General features: G+C 45.0%; 2 protein-coding genes across 3 annotated transcripts in view; one reads left to right on the forward strand and one right to left on the reverse strand.

Annotated features, from left to right (window-relative positions):
• The window catches only part of FAM131B (family with sequence similarity 131 member B), a 33,444-nt gene extending 19,855 nt beyond the window's left edge, over positions 1-13,589 (reverse strand). The window contains exon 1 of the mRNA XM_051780820.1: positions 13,230-13,589. Coding sequence (XP_051636780.1) covers positions 13,230-13,257 — 28 coding nt within the window. The 5' untranslated portion in view covers positions 13,258-13,589. The remainder of the gene's footprint in view (positions 1-13,229) is intronic.
• Positions 13,590-13,791: 202 nt separating this feature from the next.
• ZYX (zyxin) overlaps positions 13,792-17,183 on the forward strand; it is a 28,913-nt gene continuing 25,521 nt past the window's right edge. Inside the window, exon 1 of one of the 2 annotated variants that reach the window (XM_051780763.1) lies at positions 13,792-13,812. Coding sequence is in view for 1 of the 2 variants with exons in the window: in XM_051780760.1 (XP_051636720.1) it covers positions 15,937-15,949 (13 nt within the window). In the remaining variant the exon portion in view is untranslated. Of the gene's footprint in view, positions 13,813-15,607; positions 15,950-17,183 lie in introns of those variants that run through there. The other variant, XM_051780760.1, reaches the window with a different exon arrangement.

A 17,183-nucleotide genomic window follows, 5' to 3' on the forward strand; every position in this document is an offset into this window, starting at 1 on the left:
AGAAATGTCTCGGTCTCCACAAAACAGATGTCTTGGAAATTTTTGATAAAAAATGAAAACACCTACAGGTCTGAGATGTCTGTAAGAAGAGGAATCAGATGAGCAGTTCTCAGGATCTTTGCTTTGGATTTGGATAATTTCAATAGTTTTCCAGACCATTCTGCCTCTTTCTGCAGATAGGTCCCCTTTTTAGAGCTGTTTAGGAAGTAGAATTAATGAACAAAATCCAACACCAACGTTTTTCTTCTTGACTGGAAACATTTTCAAACCAATACTAAAGGCTACTGCACATCATATCCTCAAAACTACGAGGAGATGAACAGAGAGCATAATGCTAGACACAGACAGTTCTGTCCTGAGAAGCAGTCATGTCATTTAAGCTAAGGAGGTACTGCAAAATGAAACACATCCAATTAACACAAATTTAAAAAAAAATCTCAAAACCCTGTCTCATTTGCAGAGCAAGTATCAGCCAGCATGAACAGTGGCGATGGGTTTATCCTCATTCTTCACTGCCTCTCTGAAGTGCAGAGAATGTGTCCCCAGGGGCCTCATTCAGCACAGTAAGTATGAAAACGTCAATATGAACCAAGGTAGCAGCCCTTTTTTGCTGGCCTACAGCCAACATTACAGAAGTAATACGCAGCAGGCAATTTCATATGTTGCTCTCCATATGTGTTTAAATTTTAATCTCTCTGTAGCCCGCATGTCACATGGGCACTGTCCTGGAGCATAAAAATACCATTCAGTGTGACATCTATGTGCCATAACTTCATCCCTCACAGTGCGGAAGAACCATATCCGATATTCCTCAGGAGTCAACCAGCAGGTGACCACATCCTTCTCCACCACAGCCACCGCACACTCAGTCACAGTCGTCATCAAGCACCTGGTTTTGGAACAGCAGCAATGGTCAGAGCCAGCCAGGAGGCACTGAGACTGCTGACTGCCTCTCACCACTCTCCCCAAAAACCAAAGTGTGAGAGTTCACAGAGGCAGTGATACCCTAGGTCATGACAGTGACCTCCAAGCCATAGTAGGTTTTCTTCCTGGCAATACAAACCACTCCATGGGAGGCAATGCGTAAAGGGCTCTCGGCATCAAGCCCTTCCAGGTGCTGGGTGTAGAGGTGACACTAACTTCAGCCTCACCCCTTTTCCCAATGTGGTTATTCTCATTAAACCTCCCTAAAGAACCTGGTATTTCCTACCATCTCTCTTCTGAAGGGTTGCAAAGGACAACTCCCTCTGCCAGTGAGTCCTCATCCAGACAGTGAGGAAGGACATGGCCTAGAGAGCTGCAGAGTCCTTTACATTCAACATCAGGAATCTCTTTGTGCATCCACAGCTCCTCAAGGGACACTTCTGAATTGCCTGCTTTCTGACCCAGGAAAGGGTCATTAACCCTCCAAACAGTGAGGCAGTGGTCACAAGCAGATAGCCCACATACCTGGGGGGACCCAATGCAGGAGGAGAAGGCTGTTTACAGGGAAAAATTGTTACTTCTCATGCCTCCTTCCTCTGTGCATTCATTGTTATCTGAAGACCCAAATCCTCTCAGCCAACAGGTTGTTGTGACCCAAGTGCAGAGCCTGACACTTCACCTTGTTGAACTGGTCTCAGCCCATCAATCCAGCCCATCCAGACTCCTCTGCAGAGACTTCCTGCCCTCCAGGACATCAACACTCCCACCCAACTTAGTATTGTATGTGAACTTACTAAGGGTGCACTCAATCCCCTTATCCAGATCATTGATAAAGATATTAAACAGGACTGGACCCAAAACTGAGCCCTGGAAGACAGCACCTGTGACCACTTGCCAGCTGGATGTTAACTCAATTCACCACCACTCTCTGGGCTTGGCCATCCAGACAGATTTTTACCCAGTGAACAGTGCACCTGTCCAGGCCATGAGCAGCCAGTTTCTCCAGGAGAATCCCATACAATCAGAGAATGATTTGGGTTGGAAGGGATCTTAAAGAATATCCAGATCCAAGCCTCCTGCCATGGGCATGGACATCTTCCACTAGACCAAGCTGCTCAGAGCCCCATCTGGCCCCACAGACCTGTGTGTGTCTAAGCGGTGTAGCAGGTCTCTGACCATTTCCCCTTGGATTATGGGGGCTTTATTCTGCTCCCCATCCCTGTCTTCCAGCTCTGGGTGCTGAATATCCTAAGGACAACTGGACTGACTATTAAAGACTGAGGCTAAGAAAGCATTAAGTACCTCAGTCTTTTCTTCATCCTTTGTCACTATGTTTCCCCTCACATCCAGTAAAGGACTGAATTTTTCCTCAGCCCTTCTTTTATTGCTAATATAGAAACATTTTTATTACCTTTTATGGTAATGGTCAGATTAAGTTCTAGATGGCCTTTGGCCACTAATTTTCTCCCTGCACAAACTCACAACATCCTTGTAGTCTTCCTGACTGGTCTGCCCCTTCTTCCACTCTCCCTTTTTTCCTGAGTTCCAGTCTAAGCTCTCTGTTCAGCCAGTCCAGTCTTCTTCCCTGCCATCTCATCTTTCAGCACATGGCGATACCCTACTCCTGTGCCTTTAGGATTTCCTTCTTGAAGAATGTCCAGCCTTTCTGGACTCCTTTGCCCTTCAGAACCTGCCTCCCAAGGGACTCTGTCAAACAGACTCCTAAACAAGTCAAAGTCTGACCTCCAGAAGTCCAAGGTGGCAGTTCTGTTGAACCTCCCTTCTTACTTCTGAGAATCAAAAACTCTATCCTTTTGTGATCACTTAGCCCAAGATGGCCTCCAGTCATGACAGCACCCACAAGTCCTTCTCTGTTCACAAAAAAGAAGTCCAGCAGGTGCCTTCCCTAGTTCGCTTACTCACTAGCTGCATGAGGAAATTATCTTACACACACTCCAGGAAACTCCTAGTCTGTTTCCTCTCTGCTACATTGTATTTCCAACAGATATCTGGTGAGACAAACTGTTCCCAATCCTAAAAATCCATGAGCAGGGCTTCAGGTGTCCTCACCAGACAGAGCAGCACAGCTCCCCAAGCAACTGGGAAAAATAACAAAGACCTGCTAACCCTGAGACTGCAGCAGCTGAGCACACCAGGCAGAGCTGCAGGCATAGAGTGCCCAGTCCTGCCTCCAACTGCCCAGCCCTGTACTTGCTGGGGTGAGGCTACAGTTCACCATCACAAACACCATCACACCCACCCCTAATCCTACCCCACAATTTTCCCTGCTGGCCCCGAGGGCACAGGCACCTACACAGACCAACCTTCAGGGGGTACTTACTGTTCATGAGGCCCCTCTGATCCCCAAGGGCTACCCCACTCCCTCTGCTGTTTGTCCTCACATCAAAGGGACAGTCACTGCTCTCTGTTGGGTGAGTGCAGCAATTGTTCAACCTCCTCCCCCTTAAACACAACCACAATACGTGGCTGTAGGACCACTCGTTTTCAGGAGAGAATGAGGAATCCTGGCTGCCAGTTTCTACTTCAAGCTAATTTCATGGACCATTGGGAACATCATTGGGAAAATCCTTCATCAAGCAGAAGGCACAAGTTTCTTCACAGGACCCCCCTAGGTCATGTTTCTTCTGCAGTCAGAGGAAGGCTGACACATCAAGCATGCCAGTCTTCTGACTCCTCCAGAACTTACTATTAAGATTCTGGCTGCACTTCTCACATCTTTACTGTACAGTTCCTATCCCAAGACCCACTAAAGTCTGAGCCCTCTTTATCAACTTTCCCCTTTCTCATCAGGCTGGCTATCTTCAGCCCCAGAAGGAGGAAAATCCAAGATCTCAGTAACTAACAGTGCTATTTCTATTTCCTTGTCCTGAACAGGGCATCACTAGGCAGTGTTTACCAGTTCCTGAATATCATGGAAATACAGGAGTGCTCTGCTCGCTGTTCCTCTCTGGTTTCCTATTTTCAAGGTTTTAGCCTGTTAGCCTGCTAACCTTGTACTCTTTTCTTATTTCTTCTTCCCATTCCCCACTCCAGTGATTGTCTTTTTTTCTCTTTGGTTTCTTTTCTTCACTTTTTTCTTCTTTGAGGGAGTAGTGGGAAAGGAGGCATTTAGTATCTGTTTGGGATGAATATCAGCTTGCCCCTGAAGTGAGAGTGGATGTATAAAAAAGAGTATACGAATAAAGGAAATAGCAGTGATATTTTCCCAAAACACTTGTCCTAGCCTGTCGCAATTTACACCTCAGGTAGTTCCTCAGACAGAGACATTGCCTCTGTATTTAGTCATCTTTAAAGGAGTTTTCTTCTATTCATCTGTTCCCTTTTTAAACTAAAAAAGCCTCTTAGTACCCGTAGCATCCTATGCCAAGTACTTCCACAATTTAATTCTGTGTCGCATGAGGAAGTGCTGACTTTTATTTGTTTGAAACTTGTCACTTGCTAGTTTCATTTGATGTCTAGATTCTCTTTAGAAATAGGTAATGAAGTATTCTTCCCTCATCATTTTCTCCATGCTGCTCCTATCACAGAGAAAATTCATGATTTTATAGATGTCTGTCATAACTTTCCTTAATCATCTCTTTTTCATACTTGAGAAATTCCTGTCTATTTAAATGGCTTCTTACATATTCGCCGCATGATACCTTTGATTGTCTTCGCTGCCCTTTTCTGAATCTTTTCCAGTTTGATTATGGCCTGTCTGAAATGGGAATGGACAATTAGGGACAACATATTATATTCAAAATAAGGGCACAGAATGGATTTATGCATAGTATAAGGCTGTTTCTCATTTTATTCTCTTATTCTTTCCTTAATTGCTAACATTTGATTGGCATTTTTAGTGATACTAAGCATTAAGTTACACATTATAATCCCAAGATCTCCTTCTTGCATGGTAATAGTAAACTCAGAACCTCCATCATTGCAAATGTAACACTAGAATTGCTTTACCTGTGTGCATCATCTTACATTTACCCACCTCAAATTTCACCCATAATTTATGTTATTCGATATTGTGAAATCGAATGACCTAGTAATTCGATATTATGAAATCCTTTTTCAAATCTCTGCATGCAGTTTTTTGCTTGCTTCCCCAAATGACTACTGTTATTATCATACCTTGTTACCTCATTAGATACCCCTCTTTTTTGTATCATTTATGGATATGCACAAATCTGAAAAAAATATCCCTCTTTCATGCTAATCCTTTTTTCCTACCTTTACTCAGCTCCTTAATAATTTCAGGAACTTCTTTTTGACATAACAGCAGATTCATGTCTTTAACAGCCTGGGGTGAGTGACCTTAACAAATGTTCTTTGTAAACCCAAGTAGACTATAGTTACTGGATCTCCGTCAATATGCTTGTTGAACCCCTTCTAAGACTTATAAATTGCGATGTTCCTTAACAATAGCAGTGTTAACTCTTTCTCAGAATATCTTATTTGTCTATGCATGCACTAATTCTGTTCTTCAGAGTAATGTATATTAGCTTGTTTACTAGCCTATAGTTTTCCAAGTCTCAAAATCATTTTAAAAACTGGCACCACATTATCTACCTTCCTATCTTCTTGTACCAAAGTAATTGGAAAGCATTACAAACAGTAATCAGTAGTTCAGCTCTTTCACACTCAAACCTGTCAAGAAGTCTTGCATGAATACCATCTGATGACTTTTTTGCCTACCTGTTCTGCAACCTCACTGAGTCTTTGATTTGAAGCTGATCTGATTCATCTCCAACACGGAAAAATTCCACAGGATAAAATTCCACCACTTCTTCCATGATGAACAGATATAAAACTGTTGGGGTTTTGAGGTTGGGGTGGGTGTGATGTTCTGCCATGGTCTGAATCTCCCCAAGTCACTTGAAGCCTCTTTAGTAGTAACATCATGCACTAAATCATCTTAATCACTGCACAAGGCAAGTTACTCTTTCACAGTCTCTTGAATAGCTCCTGAAGTAAACACTTAATCTGCCAGCCTACACGTAGGGTTAACTGAAGTCTCTGTTACTACTGAGTTTCCTGCCTTCACAGGCTCTTTGATCTTCCTCTGGCTGTCACAGCTTTCTGTGACCATCCTGGCCAGTGAGCATAAATGATCAGTAGTATAAACCCTAAAACTCTTTTTCCCATGTGGAATGTCAATCCACATGGTCACCATTTGGATCACCAAACTATTTTCTCCAATGTACTTTAGAAATTTTGCACTGAAACTCTTCTGCAAGCCATGTCTGATCAGTATCTGCAGATACAACTGCATTCATTCCAGGATATAGGAATTACATTTCCTGTAAAAGTCTAGTATACTCCTGGACTTGAGTACTTGTAGCTTAAACTAAGAGAGAAACATCCTGATCATCTAATCTCACCTCCTTGAAATAAAGAGAAGCTAATGGTATTCCCTTTGTTAATTATACTTTCTGCTGCTGTGCTTGAACTAGAGCATTTTTTTTTAATCTTGATTTGTATATGTTCACATGACAGAGGGCTCATTTACAACTCTTGGTAAATTATTCCAATAGTTCAGTATATTTACCACTTGATTTTTGCCTTATTTCCAATCTGAATGTATCACATTCTTCCATCACATCTTAACAGTTTTCTACTGGGTTGAAGAGTCAGATGACTTTGAGGTAGCTTTTTTCTTCAGTCAAACATTTAAAGACTGTCATCAAGTCACTTCTGTAAGCTTTTATTCAGGGTTCCACGTTTATTTTCTGGCCATTTGCGGTATTTCTCAAAGTGATAATAATAGAATTAGACAAAGTAGATGAAAAATAATTTTTTCACAAGTGCCAAATGCAGAGAAAAGATGTCCTCTCCTCCTGTTCAATATTCAGCTCTCAACAGATCAAAGAACCATATCAGCTTCTTTGGCTGCAGCATCACAATAGTAGCTGTTGATTTGCTGATTAGAAGTTCTGATACCTGTAAGCTTTTTTAGTGTGACTGCTTTCTAACATAGAGTTCTGGTCCTGTAAATACTATTCACGCTATTCATTAAATATATGAACTCATATTTGGCTAGATTGAAATACACACTGTCTGTCAGGCCTCAGTACTCAAAATTAATCAAACTTTCCATATCAGTGATTTATTCTTTTAATTTGTACTTTCATTTTTAGCAGTTTTTCCAGTATTTCTAGATTCTACCAAGTTTATCAGTATTTTAGATCTCCCTTAGGATTTTGAGCAATATGTTAAAATCACACAGTATTGGCAATTGCATTGAGAGATGTGGGCTCACATAAGAACACCAGTTTTTCAACAGTGATTCTTTCTTTGTTACTATTTTGCTATCTATTGAATTTTGATGCCCTTAAAATGTACTGTATTCATATGTTATTAGCCAGAGAATCATGTGGTGCTGAGCCGACTGCTAACTGATTAGTGTTTTTATCTTTTACCAATCTCATGGTTTAGCTCCAATACCGTGGTTGTAGGTAAAGGTACTTCTATCACAGAAGTACTTGGCTGCAGGGAGTCTCATAAAAGTCAAGAAATTAAGTTAGTTTGACAGGATCTGTTTTCTATAAACCCATCCTCACTGACATATTGTCCTTCTAATATTTTATTGGGAATTTTATCAGACTGACAAAATTAAGTACCTAGGTCATCTCAGAGAGCTTTTAAAGTTGTAGTAACACCCCAGCTTTTCACTTCAATTTCTTCCTCACTGTTTCAAAACTTCGAAAAACAAAGCTTTGACTTTTGATCCAAGCGCTTAAAAACTCTCGAGTGTAAATTATCTTGAATTGGCTGTTTTAAGTACCAGTCTAAAATCAGGGTTGTTTACTGTTGGAGAGCTTAACCTTATTAAACAAGCTGAAAACTATTTTTTTCTACTTCCCCTCAAGAAAACAGACCTACAATATTTATTGATTAGTTTCATTTTTTCTGCTTCAATACACATCAGTCTATAGAAGTCAGACTCACAGCTCTATCACGCCAAGGAAAAACTATTCGTTACTTCAATTTTTTCATCAGCTCCTTCATAAGTTTTCTCATAATTCTTTTATATTACTGTCCATAAGAGTTCACAAAGTCAGTATGTTGTTCCTGAGTTCTGTTCCTCAAAATCTGTTGTGTTCCTCAACATCCGTTGTGTTGTACACACATACACACAAAAAAAGTCTGAGGTCAATCAGCAACATGCCAAAGACTGCTTTCTAATACTAATGACTATTGCTAACATACACATACCTTGCACATCTTTTTTTGTACTGTTTCCTTATGTTTAGTACTGTTTCCTAGATGTCTCCCCACAACAACTTTGAAACAACTCACCTATGTTTCAGAAACCCTGACGAGAGAAAGAGAGCTCTCAGAGATGATCGGTTTGTACACTCTTCATGACAACTGGCTGCTAGGTCTGGGAGACGGTCTCTGTTCAGATCCTTACAGGCAGAAACAAATTCTTATCCCTGAGCTCTTTACTTGAGTTTTTAAAGTGATCAGATTGAGAACTGCTCGAAAGTGAAAAAGCCAGACTCGGAAGAAATATGAGTAATGAATTGAGAACAACCTCAAACCAGTCTAATCTGGAAGGAAAGGTATCCCTTTGTCCCTCTGTTCTGCTTGTCTCTCCCCTGGGTAAGAGAGGAATAGTATATCCACATTCTCATCTCCATGTATTCCAACACTGCCTATAAAGCGGCAGCGTCTACATGGAGCTCTGTGCTCCTTCTCCTTCTACCTGTGTGCATGCAAATAAATTAATATATCCCTACTTTCGTGACTCAGTTTCCTTCTGCATTAACATTTCCTCTCTGAGGCTTCTCTCTCTATTTCTTTTCACTGACTCCCTCATATGTTGAAGGTGGAGGAGGGAGGAACTGGACACTGGGCCTCTTGATATGTATGATGTATGTATGCAGACTGGATGTCCCAGTTTTTCACACTCCAAGTGTGTAGACTACACTTGCCATTCCAGATCTCACTTTACACACCTACAGATCTGTGGGGGGCATGAGTAAGGAGAAAAATGCAGGGGATGTTCACTGCTTGCTCCAGCTGCTTTACCCCCTCTCCTGTCAGTCTCCTATCTGCTCCCACTCTGCTGAATCTAAAGTAGCTGGATTAGAAGTGGGTGGTCTTTGGCTCCACTTCTCCTGCTGTGGATGCTATGAGCCACTCATTTACACTTAGTATAGAACATCCAGTGCAAAAGCAATGTAGAAAGTACATACTGCTGCCTCTGCAGTACGCTGAGCATTCCTCATAGAGAGCAGTCCAGCAAGCCAGGTAGCTGGCTTTGGCCAATCAGATTTGACCCAGAGACTGAAAAATGAAAAGCACTGCCTTTACCAGTCTGTATGGTCAAGAACTGATAACTCGGTGCATGAGCCTAGCTATGGCTTGGGCTGTTTCTTACAAAACCGGCAGAGTAAAAACACACGGGGAGGACTTCAGCTGATAACCGGGATTGTCATGGTGAGGGATTTTAGTACTCTCAGTAGTTAAAGGAAAGTGGTGACTGGGGGAATGTATAGGAGTGTACTAACAAAATGTACAAGACCCGGGGTCCTCTGACAGAACAAGACTAAAGCAATGGGTCCAACCTGACTCAGAAAGGCAACCATGTCAGGCTTTAGATCCTAAGCATAGGATCACAGGATAATTGAGTTGGAAGGCAACTCCTGAGGTGCAAACTCCTGTTCAAAGCAGAGTCAGCTATGAGGTTAGACCAGGTTATCTATGGCTTTATCCAGTCTAGTCTTGAAAACCTCAAAGAATGGACACTGCGCAACCTCTCTGGTAAACCCCTTACAATGCTGGACACTCCTCACTCAAAAAGTTTTTCCTGATACCCAGTGTGAGCATGTCTAGTTTCTCATCTCCCACACTTCAAAAGTGCTATTGGTTTTTAATTTCTTGGAATATTTTCCCACCGTTTTACATTACTTCACAAAACATGTTTGCTGCAGGCTTCTGTGCAAACAGATGAGAGAAATCAGAGACAACACTGAAAAAAAACCCAGAGAGCAATCTTGAGCTTAATAGGCTTGAGTTTTCTATTAATCTAAATCCATTCAGGGAATTAAAAGAAATCTTGCCACACTAGTCAGAATAGCCAACATTAGGAGATGTCTAAGCTGTGGTCGAAGGTACACTTGTGACACATTCATACATCTATGCAGGCCTGAAATCCTAAACTTGGCTAATTCAGTTACTGACACCAATCAAGCTGATCTTTGGCATTTAGTTGGTACTCAAATATCTATAAGTTCCTAGCTGGATTTTGCAACCTTAACTATGTAGCAATCTCACTGAAAACCTCCTGTACATTGCCTGAAATTGAGTCCCAGCTATGATGAGAGTTGCTAGATAGCTCTTTAAGAACTATGATGGGGTACCACCAATACAAAGACCTGACTTGTAGCTATTACCAGAGGCAGAAGCCAAGCTGCAATGCTCATTGTGTAACTGCTATCATGCCATGTTACACAAGGCACATGTATAACATTGAGATGTGACTGGATATCAGCTTAGACTTTTAAGATCACTTTTTAGCTTTTTCCATACCCCAGGAAACCATAATCTATCATTACCATTGTGTGTGTCCTCTATAAAACTACAAGACGTTATATGACTCTGTTACGACCCTTTCAATTACTTTTCCCCAGGGAGAAATAACCAGAAAACTCATATTTGGGAAAGAAAATGTAAAGTTGCACATCGCTAAACATGTGCAAACTATGACATCTAACTAGATCATAGTAAAACATCCCTGCGGGAGATGAAGAAATCATGTGGCTTGCTTAAAAATGGAATGGAAAAAGGCCTGGAGCAAGCTCAGGGCACAATCCTGCACAGGCCCTTGTGCGGTGAATAAACTAAATGTGACTGATTATGAGCTTTCTATCACTAATTAAAACCATCCAAGTTCTGAGTTCAAAATCTGTCCCATGCAAATTCCAAGGTAAAGCTAACACAAGAATACCATTTTTCTTTTACCTTTAGGACGTCTTTCTTTGCAGAAACTAATTCTGCAAAAATCTAGATACACTATACAGTGAGAATACAAAGCTCTACTCATGCTAGGGTATTAGAGCCAACCATATTCTAGAGCTCAGACCTAGTCCTTTTCCCAAAACAGGTCTGAAGAATCCTTCCTATAACTTAGGAAGGCTGGAGTGAAAAATCTAGGCAGCCAAAAAAGATTTGTTCTGAACAAAACCCCTTAGATGGAGGAGTCCAACTAAAACTCAAGGGTCCCATCTTCACTCAATCCAGCCTTTAAGACTGAGAACAGATGAAGCCCCTACTAAAGCAAAACAGCATAGAAGTTTTACACAAAACAGGCATTAGGCACTATCACTACATTCCTATCTGACTCCCATGGAGATTACAGTTGTGCAATCCCCCTTAGCGCACACCTTCATAACACCAGGTCAAGAACAATTCCTCAGTTAACTGTACAAATAGGTCCCCAATGTCCACTGTGCTATTACCATCTAGAATGAACATATATTGCATCAACCAAAAGTCACTATCATATAGGGAGTCCAATATCTATACCATTAAGGTCTGTATTTAAGGACTGCAAGTGGCAGACAAATGATGCAATTATCATTATCCCATCATCATTTTAATGCATAGACACTATTCTATACTTTCATCTAGGCCCACATATCTGTATAACATTTATAAATATATATATAACTATATATATTCTCATATGAGAATGATACTTGCAATAGCTCAATTATACAAAAGGGTTTTTTTGTAACACAGATTTCAAGTCACAGACCATAAAAACACTGGCATGCATAGGAACAAATGTCTGTGTGGTTAGGTATGACAGTTTAACTACACTGGAGTGGAGAGTGGGTGCTACTAGATGCATGCTTTTTCTTTATTTCAAGAGTGTTGGTTGTGGTGTGGGAAGAGAGAACAAGAATTAACGTTGCTACTTCAGACACACATCAATAAAAGGCACGTGGACAATTTGCCAGCTAACAGGATAATAATGTCCTCAGCAGTGTGGATGTGTGAGGGATATGGGCAACACAGGAGGTGGAAGCAATATATGTTTTGATATGCTAGAGAGAGAGAGATCCAGGTGAGCTTGAAGAATCTTAAGGGAAATAATGCAGTGATCATTATCATGTGGACATTATAGAAGATGTCAGAGATTTCTTTAGGTCATGAGGACATTTGAGACCACTAAGAGACATAGGCTAGATGTGGGAATTAATTTCCAAAGCAGAAACGGGATTCTGTAGTTTAAGTTTGCTGCTGCAGGAGTAGATTCCCTGGAAGTGCTCACAAAGGGCTTTCCCACTGAGACAAGTGTCACAGTACCAGGCTTTGAGACAGCCCCTTGGATTTATTCTGGGGATGTGCTGCAACTCTGTTGTGCTCAGAGGTCTCCTTTTTTCACAAATGTCCCCATGCCCATGTGCTTTGTGGACAGGCTTGGTAGAGAGACATGTACTACCAAATGAACTCCGGTCTGCTCTCAAGAGATTCTTTTGGTGTCTTGAATGATACATCTCCATATAACTGATGACTGTACCTGTGGTTTGCACAGAAGGAAATTTTCCTGCAGGGAAGAAAGTGTGCCCAGGATGCTGTTTTTACCTGTAGAGACCTGTGCTTAGGGATCAAGGGGTCTCTTGGTATCTGCATGTGTGTAGGAGGGGAGAGCTGGGTTACACAGCCTAAAGGCTTGGGATCCTCTGCTGTAAAATGTGCGTGGCCCACTAGAAGGATGCGATTCCACCCCCTGTGTCCCCTCGCAATGGCTCTGCGAGAGGGAAGGGATTCACATTTGTTTGCTGTTCTCCATTGAAGTCTACGTAGGGGGAAGGGGGAGAGAAGAAGACGTGCAGATCATGCAATGTTATGTATCCTCGGATAACAATAAACCGCTACCGAGCAAAGAAGGCAGCCGCCGTCCGCCTGATCCCGCTCCGGGAGGCACGGCACGGCACACCCCGCTCCCACCCCCTCCTCCGGAGGCGCCGCACTGACCCACATGTTCCACGACCTTCCGTCACGGGTGACACGGGCAGACGAACCCCCGGCCCCGGGCACGTCGCGCTGCCAGCGCCTAGGCCAGCGGCCGGGGCTCCGCGGAGCCCCCGCCACGCCACGGGAGACCGGGCAAAGGAGGAGGTGGGGAAGGGTCGCACGCAGCTAATGGCGCTGGACGGGCAACCAGAAGGGGGGCTGCGAGGGGCGACCCGCCACCCGCCGTGCCGGGGGCTGTCGTGCCGGTCCCCGGGCGGGGTCCGCGGCTGCCCGAGCATCCTCTAGCGCCGTCCCCGCCAACGCCTTACCCACGGTGCGGGATCCGATGCAGCCCATCACTCCGGCGGGGCTCCGGGGAGAGGCGGCAGCCTCACCAGCGAGTAGGCGGAGAAGGTGGGGAGCGGTGGAGGTCGGAAAGCAGCCGGTCCCTTCAGCAGGAGATGCCGGGATGGCCCAGCGGGGACCGGCGCGGGGTCATGGTCAGGTACGGGCGCGGGGTGCCCCTGCCGGGGCGAGGCGGGCGGGCGGAGAGCCCGCGGGCCAGGCTGTCATCTGCCCCCGCCGCGCCTCCGCGCTTTGTTCCGCGCCCCGCGCGGCTCCCCGACCGCGGCCGCGTCGTCGCCGGTGCCACTGCCGAGCCCCCGCCGGCCGCCCGCCCCCCGCTCCCGGCTCCGCGCTCCCGGCTCCCCGACGGGGGCGGGCTGAGATTGGGTAAACAGCTCCGGCCCGGCAGCGCCGCGCCGATTGGCTGCCGCCCTCCGCGGCCCGGGGAGGGGAGGCAGCGCCGGCCGGGCCGCCCCTCCTGCCCGCGGGGGGCACGGGGCGCGCCGGCGGCGGGGCGAGGCGAGAGACCCCCGCGGGCGGGCGAGTGGGCAGGACGGGACAGCACAGGTGCGGGCGGCGCGGGATGGGGATGGAACGGGGCGATGGTGGTTTGCAGCGGCGCAGGGCCCCTCCCACTGGCCTGGGAGAGGAGCGGGGAGGGGCGGGCACAGGTGAGCGGCGGGTGGTGCCGCAGGCCGGGAGCCAGGGGGGAGAGTAGAGCAGGCGGGGAACAGGCGGGTAGGGGGCTCGTCTCCGTCCCAGTGAGAAGCAGCAGCAGCAGCAGCAGCAGCGAGGGGCACGGGGGAATAGATGGAGGGATAGAGGGAGAGATGGAAGAAAGGATGGAGGTACGGATGGAGGCAGGCGGCGGCGGGCGCGGTTTTCCCGGTAACTACACTTGCGGACCCGACTCAGTTACCGGCAGCCCCCCAGCGGCCGTGCCGCGCCTCCCCCGGGGCCCGCCCGGCGCGCTCCCGCCTGGCTCAGCCGGCCCGGCGCGGTCCCGGTGCGGTCCCGGTGCGGTCCCCGGGAGCGGCCCCGCCGCAGCCCTGCCTGCGGGGACTGCGGGAGCCGCCGAGGGACGGGCGGCCCGCGGAGCGGCCCCAGCAGCGAGCTCGGGCAGGAGGACGGTGTTCGCCGCCCGTTCTGCCCCTGGCCGTGCTGCGGGGCTCGGGGCCGCGGGGCGCAGACGTGCGGCGCCACCCGGCATCTCTCTGCCCGTGGCCCCGCAGGTCGGTGAAGGAAACTCATCCCTGAGGATGATTGCTGAGGCCTTTTCCACGTCCTCCCCGCTAACATGGCAGTGAGGAGGGATCTCTGCAGATGGAGAAGGTGTGGTTAGGTCAACTCCCTTCACAGCCCAAATTCTTCCTCAGCTGATGGCACGAGCAACAGGCAGTGTCCTCCTTGCCCACTTCCCCTCCACCACAGTCTCCCCTCAGTCTACCCATTCCACCTCCACTCTCTGAAATGCTCAGGATTTCTCCCTGGTCCTTTGTGCGTTCTTCACCCCCAAAAGCCTCTCTGATCTCGTCAGCATCCTTCCATTCATCTCTAGTTAATGGCAAATTGAATTTCGTTGATCCCAAATGAGCTATTTTGATCTTATCCTTGGGCCTGGAAAATTCAGGTTTTGTCAGCATTGCTGTGAAGTCACTCAAGACAGCTGAACAGCCCTCATTAATAGCAGTACCAGGGAATATGTAAGTTCATTCATTCCCATGCACAACTTACAGTCAGCCTAAGGAAGGAAAAAAAAATAAAGAAAAGAAAAGGACTTCAGGCATATCATATTTTGCCTGACCCTCTGAAACAATAAGCAGGAAGTCTACTCATACAAACTAAAATTTATATAGGAAGGAAATTTATGCAGGCAGGGGAAAAAAAGCACTGTCTGAATATATGCAGCTGTTGTATCTTTTCCCTTTATGGTATCCAAGATAGTACTATGTATGATGAACATGACACTGCTGAAGTGTAGGAAATCATAGTCTTCTCCTCTCTGGGTGCCCGAGGCCAGTCTGCTCTGGTGCTATGATGCTTATCACTGGGTACAACACATTAGATCTCTGCTGAGGATGAAGTTTTTCCTGAAGTAAAATTCTTTTCCTTTTTCACTCCTCCTTCCACCTCCCCCATGTATTTCCAAACCTATCAGTTTTCATCTAGTCTTTTTGAATGACTCACTGAAGATACTTTTCTCAACGTATCTGCACTCTTGAAACCCAGGTTATAAAAATACCAGGGAACCATAGTCTAGCAGAGCTTCACGTTAACCAGAGGTGTTTCACCATCTCTAAAAAGCAGATTTATATTGACTTGGAAGGCTAAATGCAAGGAAAGGGGAAACGAAAGCAAATTGCAATGGGAAGAGTGGTATATTAAGACCCAAATCCTGTTTCAGATAAATGTTTTTTGCTGCCCGGCCAACTGTTGTATCTGCAGTCTCCTGTGGACAGATCGATCAGGACAGCTGTCCTTAGGAGTTTCACCAAACTCCACCAAACAGCATTTGCATTTCATCCTGGCCTGAGAAGATGTATTACCGACACAGCTGTGAGGAATCCCTTTTCCTCTGTTCAGAGAGAGTCTGGTTTCATCTTAATCCCGTTCTCTCTCTCACCCACCCACCCAATCTAAATCTGTTCCTCAGTGAAGCTGCTTTTTGCACTGTGAGTGATCTCTGCTGAAATGAAGATTTCAGGTAAGTCACATTGATTCTTCTTAATTCCCCCTGCATGATGCTTTAGCTTGTCTATCACTTTATCTCAAGCTTAAAGTCACACCCCAGGTCCTAGCAAGTGCACATTTGGCTTTCCTTTCATTAAGCTACAATATCATTTACATCTGCTCTGACTTCTGCCTCAGGGTATGATTCTGCAGGCAGGTTGGCAAGTCCTAGCACTTACCCTGCCTGCAAAACTTCTTTCCAGTTCTTGATGGATTTGTCTTCTGATGCTTTAGTGAGCTGATAGTTTACATAGGGATCTGGCAAGCACCCATGCTGCTGCAAAGTAAGTGTCAGACATGCACAGCAGAAAAAAGGAACTGGAGAGAAGGAGGATTATACCCGAGTGTCCATTCATTCACTCCACAGAACTATTGGCCTGTCTTGTGGCTGCCTCACATGTCCTGGTGCCACAAGCTCCCTCCCTTTTTTAATTTGGAATCAATATCACTTAGCTGCTGAAAGCAATACCTATCTTGGCACCTACAGCCGTGCTTTGTCTGCCATTTTTAATATAGTCAATTTAATGAAAGGATAGACTCTTCACCATCCTTTGGTTCTTAGTCACACCTTTATTTATTATGGACCATGTTTACATGAATCTCCATATTTAAAGCAAATTTCATTCTCATTAGAATTTGAGAAGACTTTGCTAGACTATCATCTCTCAGCTTTCACCCAGTTGCTTGGCTCTTCTGTACAGTAGGTTCTATGCAATAGGGAGCTCATCATCAGTGAATAGTTTCTAGGTTTTAACTAGAAATAACTAGCCAATAACTAACTTTCTAAAATCAGTTAAAATATGTTTATCATACAGTAGCATAAGAAAAGTATCTATTTTACATTCTGAATCAGTACATGGTTTCATGAGAATTATCACCTAGGAAGGAAGTGACAGGACTGCATCTCTGAACAAGGGACTGAAACAGAGCATAAGTCTAACTGTCCCCCACAGTTTGTCCTTGCTTTTCCTTAGCAACAGTATTCCCACTGGTGCTGCAAGGAACTGGAGGTAAATGACAGAAAATAAATGTTTTTGTTTTCTTTGAAATACACTTTGACAGGCACTAAGTATTTTCTCTAGGCATTGTGGGTACTTTCCTGAACAATGAGGCTATAATTTCATGTAGGAAATTGTGTACAAAATACCTTTGATAAGTGCTGATTTAAATGCTGGTCTGAAAGATCTTTGAAAATAAACATTTTCATA

The sequence above is a fragment of the Manacus candei genome, unplaced genomic scaffold (assembly GCF_025592945.1).
Source record: "Manacus candei isolate 608988 ecotype Guabito, Panama unplaced genomic scaffold, ASM2559294v1 h1tg000014l, whole genome shotgun sequence".
Taxonomy (NCBI): Eukaryota; Metazoa; Chordata; class Aves; order Passeriformes; family Pipridae; genus Manacus; species Manacus candei.